At 52.2% G+C, this 12,983-nt stretch overlaps 4 protein-coding genes across 4 annotated transcripts; 1 reads left to right on the top strand and 3 right to left on the bottom strand.

Moving 5' to 3' along the window:
* Nucleotides 1-449: 449 nt before the first annotated feature.
* Nucleotides 450-1,564, bottom strand: UHO2_05618 (uncharacterized protein; the record flags this gene model as incomplete). The annotated part of the gene is made up of 2 exons (XM_041554789.1): nt 450-1,172; nt 1,328-1,564. 2 exons carry the CDS (start codon nt 1,562-1,564, stop codon nt 450-452), a joined length of 960 nt encoding a protein of 319 aa, XP_041410723.1.
* A 1,119-nt stretch (nt 1,565-2,683) lies between these two features.
* UHO2_05619 (uncharacterized protein) lies at nt 2,684-3,751 on the bottom strand (the record flags this gene model as incomplete). Its single annotated transcript, XM_041554790.1, has 1 exon — nt 2,684-3,751. The coding sequence occupies one exon, from the start codon at nt 3,749-3,751 to the stop codon at nt 2,684-2,686; it is 1,068 nt and encodes a 355-aa protein (XP_041410724.1).
* Nucleotides 3,752-4,295: 544 nt separating this feature from the next.
* Nucleotides 4,296-6,914, top strand: UHO2_05620 (uncharacterized protein; the record flags this gene model as incomplete). The annotated part of the gene is made up of 2 exons (XM_041554791.1): nt 4,296-6,694; nt 6,875-6,914. 2 exons carry the CDS (start codon nt 4,296-4,298, stop codon nt 6,912-6,914), a joined length of 2,439 nt encoding a protein of 812 aa, XP_041410725.1.
* Nucleotides 6,915-7,314: 400 nt separating this feature from the next.
* UHO2_05621 (uncharacterized protein) lies at nt 7,315-9,870 on the bottom strand (the record flags this gene model as incomplete). The annotated part of the gene is made up of 1 exon (XM_041554792.1): nt 7,315-9,870. One exon carries the CDS (start codon nt 9,868-9,870, stop codon nt 7,315-7,317), a length of 2,556 nt encoding a protein of 851 aa, XP_041410726.1.
* Between the last annotated feature and the right edge of the window lie 3,113 nt (nt 9,871-12,983).

Here is a 12,983-nt window from a genome sequence, read left to right on the forward strand (position 1 = left end):
AAAAGAAACAATGAAACAAGGCCAACAATGAAACACAGGCAAAGGACTAGAGAAAAGCGGCAACCGCCAATGAGAGGCCACAGGCCACAGCACCGAGAGAGACAGAGAGAGTAAGTGAATGCGGAGAGGGGCTTTGGGCGGGCAGAGGGGCTGGGCAGAGGCAATACGTAGGCATCAGTCACTCGTCTATTCTTTCTCTCGCCTTCTCAGTTGAAAGCTCTGCCAAGACCGCAAAGCCGTGACTGCAAGAGCAAAGCTTGCACCCTTCTCTAAGCCTTGTTTCTTGCCTTTTCTTTCCAGCCTGGTTTGATAGGAGACACCAGACATCTATATCCCTTGTATTGCTCTATGAAAAGTGACTGTCTATCGGAACATGTAAGCAAGCAAGCAAGCAACCAAGCAAGCAAGCAAGCAAGCAACAAAACCAAGCGAGAGATGAAACAAGAAAATCATGCTACAAGTGACACTGCCAATGGCACCGAGACAGCAAGTGCTCTTCCAAGAGCGAGACTCCACGGTCTTGCAGCAGCATTGGCGGACGAAGGGGATCCTGCTGTCTGTGCTTCCTGCAGCACGGTCACCGTCATGAGTGCCACGCGACCATCCTGAACTGGCTGGCCGGGCAGCGCAACGTCAGGGTGGTTGACACCTTCCGATGTGGCGTTGAGCAAGAGGCCTGCTGGAATGTACTCTACCGTCGTCTTGTACACGTAGCCTCTCCAGCTTGTGGTTGCATTCATGGTCGCGTTGCCCACCAAGTAATCTCGTCCTCGATTGTAGCCGTTGAGTTGAACCTTGTGTCCCAATGCAGCAGACTCTTCCATGGATGCTGCGATGAAGATGGCTCCTGTAAAGGCATCGGTACCGTTCTGAAGGAACCATCGGAAGTGGTTGTCACCCTCGATAGACTCTTTACAAGTGCCGAAGCTGGGATCGCCGTAGTTCCATCGAAGGACACCGTTGCCGCCGCCGTAGTTGCCTTGAGAGCGAATGCCGAAGCCATCGCCCAGGTTGGCGTACTGGTCAGTGCCGTTGGTGTTGCCTAGACACGAGACGCCAAAGTTGATGGAAGTGGCATAGCGAAGAAAGCCTTCGGGGCAGAGCACCTGTGCAGAGGAGTTGGCAGAGATGATGGCGTTGATCGGCTCTCCTGGCATACCGTCAAGCCAGATCTGCAGGTCCAAACGGGAAGCAGGTCCAAGCGGAAAGCAGGTCCAAGCGGAAAGCAGGTCCAAGCGGAAAGCAGATCAGTTGGAAATTGAGCGAGATGAAGTGGTAGAAGGCTGGATGATCGCTATTCGACAGGTGGGCGCTTGTTAGAACTTACAGTGAGCATGCTTCCATTGGTGGCATTGTTCGGGTTCAAGTATCCAGGTGTCGGGAGAGGATTCATCCTGGACCTGTTATAGCGATCGACACATTGCTTCAAGAGATCGCTTCCCTCCATGTTGGCCGTCATTTGTCGTGGTTGCAGTGGGAGCGAGGAGAGCGATGCAGGCGATGCACTTGTGCTTGTCGCGAGCAGTGCGCTGAGCGCCAGCAGCTGAAGGATAAGACCAAACATGTTGGCCCTCTGGTGGATTGGCCCTCTGTTGGATTGGCCCTTTGGTGGACTGGGAGACGAGTAGCAAGAATTTCTGGTCGATGGGTTTCTAGCAGAGGGGATGGTATGATCTGTATAAGAGGTGCGATCAGGCCAGAGAGAGGTGTGCTAGAATGATGCCCAAGTGAGAAGGGCTGTGGCTGTGCGAGAGGACTGATGGGCAGTTGCGAGATAGATGGTAGAAGTGAGCAGACACAAGCTCCTCACGATCAAGACAGAGGGACAACAGTCCGGACAGATCTGTCATTACGCCGAGGCAGAAGTGACTTTTCACTGAACAGCAGGACCACCTGGAAGGCATGCTTCTCGGCGCGAATCTCAAGCAAGAACTCCTCTCTTTGCAAGCCGAGACTGCACTCTCCCTCCATACCAAGCGCTTCCTTGCAGTTGAGCTCAGGCAGAGGGACAAGCTGCTCTTGCAAATCTCGCAAATTGCCAACAGCAAAGAGAAACTTGCAAGCCAGACAAGTGGATGCGCAATCTTGGGCTCCGTTGCAAGAGACAAAGCACAAAGCACAAGGGCAAGGCCGACCATGCAACCGCAAACATCAACACGAACGCCCTCATCAACCCTCTGGGCCCAATCTTGAGCGGCTGAGCATCTTGTGGACTGCCACTGTGAACTGCATGCTGCAACAAATGGACAAGATGACGTCTAAGGGCAGCTTGACATTCCCAACGCCAAACCTATCCCGCCTGGACTCAATCGCACGAAACAAACCCCGAAATTTTATAGACCTAGACCTAACACGATCAAATCTATTAAAAATAACATCAAGGCACGTCAAGGCACGAACCAGGCTTGCTAGGCCTTCATGTCTGATCACGTGATGCAATTTCACCTTCCATTGTCCAGATCGGCCGCCCAAGCTCATTTCGGTAAAAAGGTGCAATGCTCAACACCGTCAGCGCAGCCTTCCATAGTCTTTCTTCCATAGACGCTGAGCATAGACGTTTGCAACTTGACTTCAGTCAGTCCCTCTCGCACCGCTCTCACACATATCCTCACACATGGAAGAAGCAACAAAGCATGTAGTCCTCGAAGACAGGCAAACAACAAGCGTGGACAATGAGATCTACCTAGTTAGCCTGGTTCATCTTGAAGACAGTCTTGAGCACTTTCCGTTCGTTGAACAGCTTGTAGTACTCGGGAGCATCCTCGATAGGTCTCGTGTGCTGAATGAAGCTCTTGAACAGGTCGTGGTGTTTGGAGAGAAGCTTGACAGCCGGGTCGAAGACTGCGCGAACTGGGCATCGACCGAACTGGAATCGCAGGTTCTTGTTGTAAAGATCCAGACCTTCCAGTTTGACGGCGTGAGTGTGGATGCCGCAAGACGAGACAACGCCGAAGCTGCGGACGATCTGGACGGCAAGCTGGAGTGCAGGCTCAGCACCGACGACCTCGAGTGCAACATCAGCACCTCGACCCTCGGTGGCTTCCTTGAGCCTCTTGACCGGATCATCGTCCGTGAGGTGGAGAGCGATCGCGCCGTGCTTTTTGGCCTCCGCAAGACGTTCGCGCACAGAATCGATAGCGTAGACCCTCTTGAAGAAAGAACAAGCAGCAGTGATGGCACAGAGACCGACAGGACCGCATCCGATCACAACAGCTGTCACATCCTTTCGCTCAGTTTCGTTGAGCATGGTATAGGCGTTGTTAGCGACAAAGTAGCCCGTGGGGAAGATGTCGGCGGTAAGCAGCATGATCTCTTCGGGCACATCTTCAGGGATCGCGTACAGCGTCGTGTCTGCCAGTGGAACCAGCACGTACTCTGCCTGTGCACCGTCGAGAGGAACAGAGCCAAAGACACGCGATTCCGTACATCGCCCAGTCTGACTGCGATTGCAGAAGAAGCAGTCACCGCAAGAGATGGTGAAAGGAGAGACAACCTTGTCGCCCTTCTTCCAGTTCTTGATGCCAGCACCCGTCTCATGGATCTCACCGACAAATTCGTGACCGAGGACAAAGTCGTACTTGGGGACAGGCTGGTGACCACGGTAGATGTGCAAGTCCGAACCACAAAGGGCGGCCAGGTTGACCTTGACCACCACTTCGCCCTGCCCAGGCTTAGGGATGGGGCGCTCGAGAACAGCGACCTTCTCGGGGCCCTGGATGACGACGGCCTTCATGGTGGTAGGGGCGGACATATTGAAAGGCTTCGCACTTGCAAATCAGCAGCGTTGACCAAGAGGCTAGGCGGGGAAGCAGAAGTGATGGCTGTCAACAACAAGGCCTCCGTTGGCATGCGGAACTGCTTTTGGAGTGTATACGTGGGTTAGTTGCGGTGTACAAGTGTCGCACGGACCCTTACTGAGCAAAAGGACTGAGGTGGGAGAGAGAGAGAGAGAGAGAGAGAGAGAGAGAGAGAGAGAGAGAGAGAGAGAAAGAGGCATAAAGGAACCGGCAAGTCGGCTATACCGTTTCCGTGATGGCTGGATGGACATTGTTAGACCGCGTAAGTACACAGTCTCCGCTTTGCGGCGAAACCTCCACGTTGGTCAGCTCGGGACTCGGGTCTTTGAAAGCGTTTCATGCTTTCGATACGAGAACAATACTTGACAAGGATACAACTCAGGCCTTCCTTCTGTCAGCCCACCTCATATATCTCAGTCACCTTTATAAGAGCACTGAGAGGTCGAAACTGCTTCGGTCTCAAAAGCAAAGCGGCTAATCAGCTGAGCGTCGGTCATCATGCCTCGCCAGATCTCCGATGCCTACCATCACACCAAGGAATGGTTGACGTCGACTACCGGAGCTCCTCTGCGAGCCGCATACGACTTTCTCTTTCCACCGCTCGATGATCTCTTCTCGGACGACGCTGCCTCTTCGAATGAGATGGGTTGGCGTGCTAGCAGCGCTCGACGAGCTGTCTATCAACGTAGCGCAAGCAACTCTGCTTCTTCGGCAAGCAACTTCAACGCCGACGAAACAGTAGACCGACTCGACATATGGGATAGCCTCAACGACAGTCCTTGGAGCTTTATGATCAGTCGCTACGCCTTCGCACTCGTAATTGTGGCCATTGTCAATAACCGTGTCCAGCATATCTGCCGACCTCGCCGAGGTGCAATGTGCTGCCTTTCCCAGCTCCAGCGCATCGCTCTCCGCCTTCCCAGCTTGATCTTGCTAGCTCGCTCCGTGCTCATCTTGACCATCGTCGTGGCAGACGCCTTCCTTGTAGAGTCGAACCTGATCAACCTGTTGCTGCGCAGCTGCACCACCGCATCATGGAGGAACGCTTGGCTCGCCAATACGCCAATGTCAGGATGGGCACAAGACCGCTTCGGCGCCAGCAGCAGAGATGAGCTTCTCCGAGCTCGAGATGCCTCAGCACTTTGGGCAGCCTTCACTTCCACATGCGTAGCGGTGGTCAGCGACTCCATGGTCCGTAATCTCGACGCGGATAGGGATGAACCACCGGCTTTCAACCTAGTCGGCTTCGCCTTCCTTCTTCACTTCCACTCCTTCTCACCCGACGCACCCGCCAACGAACACGTCTACCTATGCGTCCTCCTTCAGATGCTGCAGATCCTCACGATTGCACTTTCGCGATGTCGCAGGCCTGTCTATGCTTCCCGGCTGGTGATTTCGAGCTTGTTCGGCATCGGATCGCTGCTTCACTATGCACTGGCTGCCAACTCGGGACGCTATCCTTTCCTGGAAGCGCTCAGCAGAACACCGGAAATTGCACTCGTCATGATCGTGCTCTTGACAGTAACACTGCATGCACTCACAATGCTGCTGCTCGAGGGCAGCATCGAACGGGATCGTCTTGTCTTTTCGCGTTCCAACCTTCCTTGCAGAGATGAAGACTGGTCGCTTGCGCTTTTCAAGCTGGGAACTGCATGCATGGAGTCGACTCGTCTTACGGGGCTAGAGCGTGAGGTCGAACCGCTGGTTGCATGGGACGCCCCTTATATCGAGTTGAGCCCAAGTGGCCGCATCCAGCTCGTGGATCCGCTCCTCGTTCGCTCTTCTGCCTCACATCTCACCTCGGAAACAACATCATCCCTTCACCGTGTAAGCTCAGGTGGATTGTCGCGAGAGGTCAAGCAAGTCCGCATCGAGCCGACCGGACAGAATCGCTCGTCTTCAACTTTGGGGCATGCAGGTTTGTCACGTGTACGCGCATTGATACAGTTCTTCGTCGTGACCTTGCTGGTGCTACGCAATCTGGCCATGATGATTTTCCGCAAGATCTTGCGTATCACGGGTTTGCCAGATCCGAGCGTTCCTCGCTCGGTCTATCGAACACTTGGACTTGCACGGCTCGTCTGGCACGGCCGCAATGGTGAGGCGCGCAGAAGAGAACGTCAGGCCGCAGAAGCACGGAGGCACCGCGAGCATCGAGATCAGCAGCAACGATATCGACAGCAGCATCAAATACCGACTTTGACCGCTGGTCGCTCAGAGCAGGCACAACTAACGACTACGCGCTCGCTCTTCGACCTGTCTCGATTCTATCCGTCCGAGTCGGCATTCGAGGAGGCAGGCTTTACGCGAGAGGATACTTGGTCGCTCCAAGCTCGGCCAGGTCTCGACAATCTTGCAAGTCGAACACAAGGCAATGATAGGGTTCAGAGTATGCAAGTGGCACGATCTACCTCGGATAGTGACATGGAGGAGGATGAGTACAATGAGGTACAAGATGAGCTTGAGGTTTGCGTCGGTTCGGAAGAAGATGACGATCAGGATTCAGGATGGGAGCAAGAATTGCAAATCCAGACCGACGAGCTTTCTGGTTTACTGCAGGAGTTAGACTTATTTGCAGAACAAGATAGCATGGACAGCAATACTATGTTGACACAGTTGACACTTGGTTCTGAAAGGGAGGCATTCAATCGCTTGCTGCTAGCTCATCTTACTCGACCGAGACATGAAGCTCCACTGACACGGTCAGGCTATAACTCGCTCGTCCGTTTCTCCACAGGAGGCCCGGATGAATGCTTTTCCACTTGTGCATCCTTCACCCCGACAGCTACAGTACAAGCAGACTTGGACCTTGCTCAATCCCTCATCAACCGACGCAGAGGCGGTAACAGTCTGCAAGGATTGCCATCTCGTAGTGGCGAGGACCAAGGACCAAGACTGTGCGTTGTGTGCTGTACAGAAGAACGCAACGTGATTTGCTGGCCCTGCCGTTGCTTATGCCTCTGCATGCAATGCCGGGAACACCTTGCCTCACATCCCCCAACTCGTCGCAATACGACAACCAACAATCTTGCTAGACAGAGAGAAGATGAAACTACACACTTATGTCCCACGTGTAGAACACCAGTTCAAGCTTTCAGTCGCTTGTACATCCCATAGATCCATCGAACCACACAAACGAAACATGTCAATATTCAGACATTAGCGCACTGCAAACCAGCAATCACAAATACTCAGACAAGACAATGGAGAGAGAACAACATGGGCGAAGGATGCAAAGGAACTGAAACAAGTTTGATAATAGCAAAAGCAGATATCTCGACATACTAGGCAAAGACAAGATGTTGAGGCAAGAATTCCAAGGAAGCCGAAAGAGAAAGCACTAATGAAAAAAAAAGAGAAAAAAATGAAAAATGAAAAATGAAAAATGACCGTTACATGGCGAAAGAAAACGACTGAGGCTGTAAAGAGAGTTGATAGAAATGTGGAAATGTAGAAAATGTAGAAAATGTAGAAAATGTAGAAAATGTAGAAATGTTGAGCAATTTGAACCATCACATCAACGCAGTTGTTCGTGCTGGAGCAAAGGTGCTGGCGACGAGGCGCGGTTGCTGCTGTGGTTATTTGGGTACTGGTTTTGTGAGCTGTGGTCCGATTGGGAGTGAGCGTCCTGTTGAGTCTGAGTGTACTGAACGCTGCGCTCGTCAAGGGTCTGCAATTGGTTTTGGATGGAGCTGCGGCCAAAGTCGGGCTGCTGACGTTTGGCCTGGAGGAAAGCTTTGCGTTCGTCTTCGGTGAGCGATGCAAGGTATGCGTTCTTGACTTTGCGCGCATCGACGTAGCCGGTAGAAGAGACATCCCAGCTGAGAAGGCCTGCAGCTTGCAGGTTGTGCTTGTTGGCGGGGGCCTCTTCGCCCCATTGTGGGTCGACGCCACGGCCAGCCTCGTCATCCTGGAGCTCGTCATCAAAGAGACCGTGAATATGGTGAAGCTGACGCGCCTTGGCACGCTGAGCAGGCGAGAGGACTAGGTTGCTGCTGCTGTCGTCGTCCTTGCCGAGGACCTGCATGGGCACGCTGAGGCCGTCGATCTTGACGAGACTGTAAGGGTTGCTCTGCTTGTTTGCGTGAGCAGCGCCGACTGCACTGTAGCCGTTGCCTGGGCCCGCTCCTGGATCTGCAGGCTTCTCGCCCTGTGCTGCAAGAAGAGCAGCTCGTGCGACAGCAACACGGCGACGCCGCCTTCGCAAACGCCAAAGCGCGACACCAAAGAGACCAGCGATGACAATGATTGCGACGACACAGCCGATGACGACCTTGATGCCTTCCGAAAGGCCTTTAGAGTTGCCAGATCCTGAGATGCCCGGTCCTCCGTGCAGACCGGACTGGCCGAGAGTCTGCTTCTTGATGCGCACGGCAGTGAACTGCTGGGTGGCGGTGGTCATATTGACAAGCGGTCGCAGACCTACTGCAGCCTGACAGGGGCTGCTAGGGGTCATGTTAGCCGCCGCGGCTACGGCAATATCGAGACCATTATCGCACGAGAAGACGGTATAAGCACTTCGCATGAAGGCTGGAGAAAGGACAAAATCGGCGGGGAGGAAGCTCGAGTTGAGGTTGGCGCCATTCGAGGAGCCAGAGAGGGATCGGAGGGCCTGGAAAGATCCGAGGCAGATCGAACGATCGCCCGAGGGACCGTTGCCCGAGCCTGTCTGGAGACTGGCGTCGAGAGGGTGGATGGGCACCTGAATGCCACCAAGGCCGAGAGTGATGTTGAGCTGGAGGTCGCAGGGAACATAGTATCCGCCATCCGTGGCAGGCCCAATGCCCCATGCGCCGTAGAGGGCGTTGAGGGTGCTGACCGGTCCAAGATTGATGCTGGCAGCGGAATCAAAGACTGCGATGGGGTTCGAGCCAGAGATGACGCTCGAGGTGCCGATGGGGATGGGCTCAGTGATAGCGTGTTGGAGTTGGACGCTGAGATCTGTAAGGGCGACTCGCCAATGACGCACGACGCCGTCTGCATCGGCGATGGCGGTGGTATAGTTGATGTTGGGGTTAAAGCTGCCAGCGTAAGAAGGATCGTGGTTTCCGATGGTTAAGATGCTGTCACCTTTTCCTCCGTCCTCCTCAAGACGCTGGAGGCCGAGGGCGACGAATCTGCGGCCAGGACGAGCGTTGTACCACAAGCCGGCAAGGACAGCACCGGTCTCTGGTGGACGGAGGTCAACGTTGCGGTATGCTGTGTTGCTTGTCGCATTGAGATCGGCCTGGATGAGACTGTTGGCGGGAGGACCGAAGCCAATGATGCCGGTAAAGTTGCCTGAATCCATATCCTCGTTGGCAACCTGATTGCACGAACCAAAGGCTTGCGAGTTGATGATGAGGCGTGAAGTGATGGAGTCGCCCAAGAGCATGGATGTGGTCTTGACTCTGCCAGAAGCTGAACCGAGCAGATAGTCGATGCTGAAAGGTGTGTCCTGGTCGACGACCGAGTCTGCACGATCGTTGAACTTGGTGACAGTGAGACCCTGGTGACCTCTGCATGAGTCTGTGTCGCAGTCCTGATTGGCAAGCCAGAGATCACCGCTACCTGTGTCGAGCTGTGCATTCATTCGCTGATTGGCGGCAGTGATGGGGACGGTGTAGGTGAGCTGACCATTGGCAAAGCCGCGAGAAAGAACGATGCGTGTGCTGTCGAGCGAGCCGGAAGCGGGAGAGCTCATGCCACCGACGGCCGCACGGCCGCCAGATGATGAAGATGAGTCGGAAGATGTGGATGTAGACGAGGGGTAGTATGCGGAAGATGATGATGATATTGATGATATTGATGATGATGATGATGATGATGATGATGATGATGATGGTGGTGGTGACGACGAGTGATGTGGTTGTTGTGACGCTGATTGCGATGCTGAGGCTGTGCTAGATGCTGGAGATGATACATTGCCGGAGCGAGAGGAAGTGGATGCTGATGATGGTGAAGATGATGGAGAGGAAGAGGAAGACTGAGCTTGACGTGGGTTTAGTCTGCGAGCGTCATCAGGCTGGGCTAGAGATGGAGGCAGTTGAGGCGAAGAGGGTGGGTTGAGTGCTGAGGCGTTTGTGAGCCGCATCGTAGAATGCTATAGGGGTAGAATGCTATAGGGGTAGAATGCTGTAGAGCGACAAGTGGTGGTGGTGAGGAGGAGAATAGGCGCGGTGTGTGTTGCGCTGAGAGGGACACAAGATTCTATGCCGTACGAATCAATATCTTTTCCGAGTAGCGTTGAAACCGAGATGCCTCGCGGCTGCCGTCTATCTTGCCCTGAAGAGCTGGGCAGCCTCAATACATAGACGAGCGGTAGCAGCTACGACTGGGTGCTGCGTGAAAGTACCGAGGTGGTGAGTGTGACTGTTGTGATGCTAGAGGAGGTGATGATGCGGAAGAATATCATCTGTTTGGCGGTGTAGGATGAAGGTCAGAAAGGGTTCAGACAACGTGCAAGTCGCCGTTTGAACAAGGGGCACACAAGGAGAGAGAAGTCACACAAAAACCACACACCCAAATCACACACCCAAATCACACACCCAAATCACACATCCAAATCACACACACAAGGGGGTTTCAGTTTTCTCTGAGTTTTCAAAACTCCGAGTTTTCATGGTTTTTTTGGATTTTGAAAGCTCACTGCTTAAGTAAGCTCTGCCAGGAAAGAAAAGCTCGGAAGTTTTGAAAACCCCTACTTATTTTTGCCATGAGCCTGGGTTTCTGAATATTTGAGTTTTCAGCAGGAGTTTTTGTCATGTGCTGATATCACGTGATTCTAACACAATTCTGTGCACAACCCTTGACCTCCACTTTCTGCACTGTCTACACTTTCTCACACTTTGAGTTACATCTGTCCTTGCTTCACTTCTATCACCATCTCCAGTAGCATTTCCTCCCTGTCAGTGCCAGGACATGGACATGCCATCCCCTCACAACCATATCAACAACATTACACTATTCACAGCTTTGCAGCGAGCCTCTGGATTGGCTCCAGCATCAGAGCAGTCTTCAACTGCTTCACAGCACAACACAATAATGTCAGCTCAGTCCAACCTTGATTGCTCTCATCAGCACCACCCTTCTGCAACTTCCAGCACCTTGGCTGGGGCTGAGTTGACTCAGCCAGCAACCTCTCCCACTTCCCCTTTGTCCTCCTCCACTCCTTCTGGTTCCAATGCCACCACATCTGCCAGTTCTTTGCCTTGCCAAACCTCTACCCAGCCAACTTGAATCTCTGCAACTTGCAGACATCAAGCCAGTACTTGTGGCAGCAGGTTCAACAAAACAGATCATATTGCCTACTTCAATTGGTCACCTAGTGACATAAATAACCTCGTTGATATCATCTACAATAATGATCATTACCAACGTGTTCTATTGCCAGGACATTTGACTGTGGAACAGGAAAAGGGTCTGAAGACAAACAAAGATGTTATCTGCAGGCAGATATGGCAGGAGCTGTTCCCAGATGAGTCTACTGTTGGTGGTGCTGGTCAAGTAAAGACTAAGATTTGCTGGCTCACTGAACAATACAACAACATCAAGAAGACCATCTCACAGCAGACCAGTGCTGGAGTACTTCTTCAAGACATGGATCACAACAGCTTGGTAAGTACAACTTAGTTGATTCATGTTAAGTGTGCCAACGTTCTTATACTTTATATCTCTGTCTATGCTTCTTTATCAACTTGCAGGACTATGCCACATGCAAATCGATTGCTCGAAGCCACCCTTGGTTTGAGCACTGGCATGAGATGATGACCAACTGTGCACAGACTGGTCCAGTTGTTCTTCTCACTGGTCACCCATATGATGCCACCCCTGCCTCCTCTCAGAATAACTTGGTTGATGCTGATGTGAACATGGATGATGCCAGCGATGCTCACTACCCTCAGTGATGCAACATTCCTGGCATGGAATCCATTCTTGAGGAGTCACAAAATGATCCCATTGGAGCAAGAGTTATCTCATCTTTTTCTTCTTCAGTTGCAGCCACCCCAGCTGCTGCTTCATCTTCATCCTGCTTGCCCTTCTCTTCCTCATCCAACCCATCTTCGATTGGCCCCACCCCCTTCACCATTACCCCTATAGACACTCCAACCCACCAGCACTCATCCAGCACCACTTTTGAGGCTGATGAAGTGGACAATGGTGATGGTGACTCTGTTTACCATTCTCCAGCCACAGGTACAACACCCAAGAAGTATTGACCCTTCACTTCCAAGAGCAAGCAAGAAGAGCTGTTGGAAATTGTGCAGGCCTGCACCCAAGACATGCTTCAGGCATGAATCAAGGTTGAGGAGGAATGCACAAAGAGGGAGGAAATGCACATTCAATTTGCCAGGGAAGAAAGTGAGAGACAAGAGTGCATGCAAACTGAAGAGCATGGTTGGCTCATGGAGATGGTGCAGATGATGAACCCTAATCTACCCTTTGGCAACATTGCTGGAAGTAGTCAAAGCAATCTTGATCTTGACCCACTGGTTCTTGCCATGGATCAGCAGGACAATAGTGATTCAGCTTGTGAGTAGACCATTTGGCAAGAATGGTGTTCCTTTTGAGTTCTCCAAGTTCTGTTCCTGTGTTTCCAACTTGTTGTACCATTGCTCTCTGTAAAGCTAGCTCTCAATATGTATGACTAGCATACCCCATACCCAGTCTTCCATGTAATCTCTCAAATGTAGATTGCTTCAATGTGATGAATTGTTCCACATACAAGATGCTGATTGGTGTAGCCCCGGTTCCAAGCATGCATGTTGCGCAGAAATCAGCTGTGCAGAACCCAGCTGCACAGAACTCAGCTGCATTGTGTTTGTAGCTTTGGACTCTCTTTCAGACCACATCATCCTCTCCTATTTCTGGCCCTCTACTTCAACCATGGTGTGCACTTCCAACAAACAGCACCTCCTGGACAACATTGAGACCACCATCATGCACTCATTGATGGTGGAATCCAAGATGCAACTTGATCTGATGGATGTTGATGCCACTTGGCACCCTAATGATGACCTTGAAGATTCTGATGATGACATGTTCAATCATGCTATCTCATTTGTGCTCATCAGGACTTATGACATCATCAGCCAGTCTCGAAACACAGTTGAATGCCTTCAACTGCTGCAACGAAAGGATCCCCTCATCAACATGCTTGATTGATATGCTGTCATCAACTGCAAGCTCTTTCGAGGGGCTGTTCGC

Source organism: Ustilago hordei (genome assembly GCF_900519145.1).
Source record: "Ustilago hordei strain Uho2 genome assembly, contig: UHO2_contig_14, whole genome shotgun sequence".
NCBI lineage: Eukaryota > Fungi > Basidiomycota > Ustilaginomycetes > Ustilaginales > Ustilaginaceae > Ustilago > Ustilago hordei.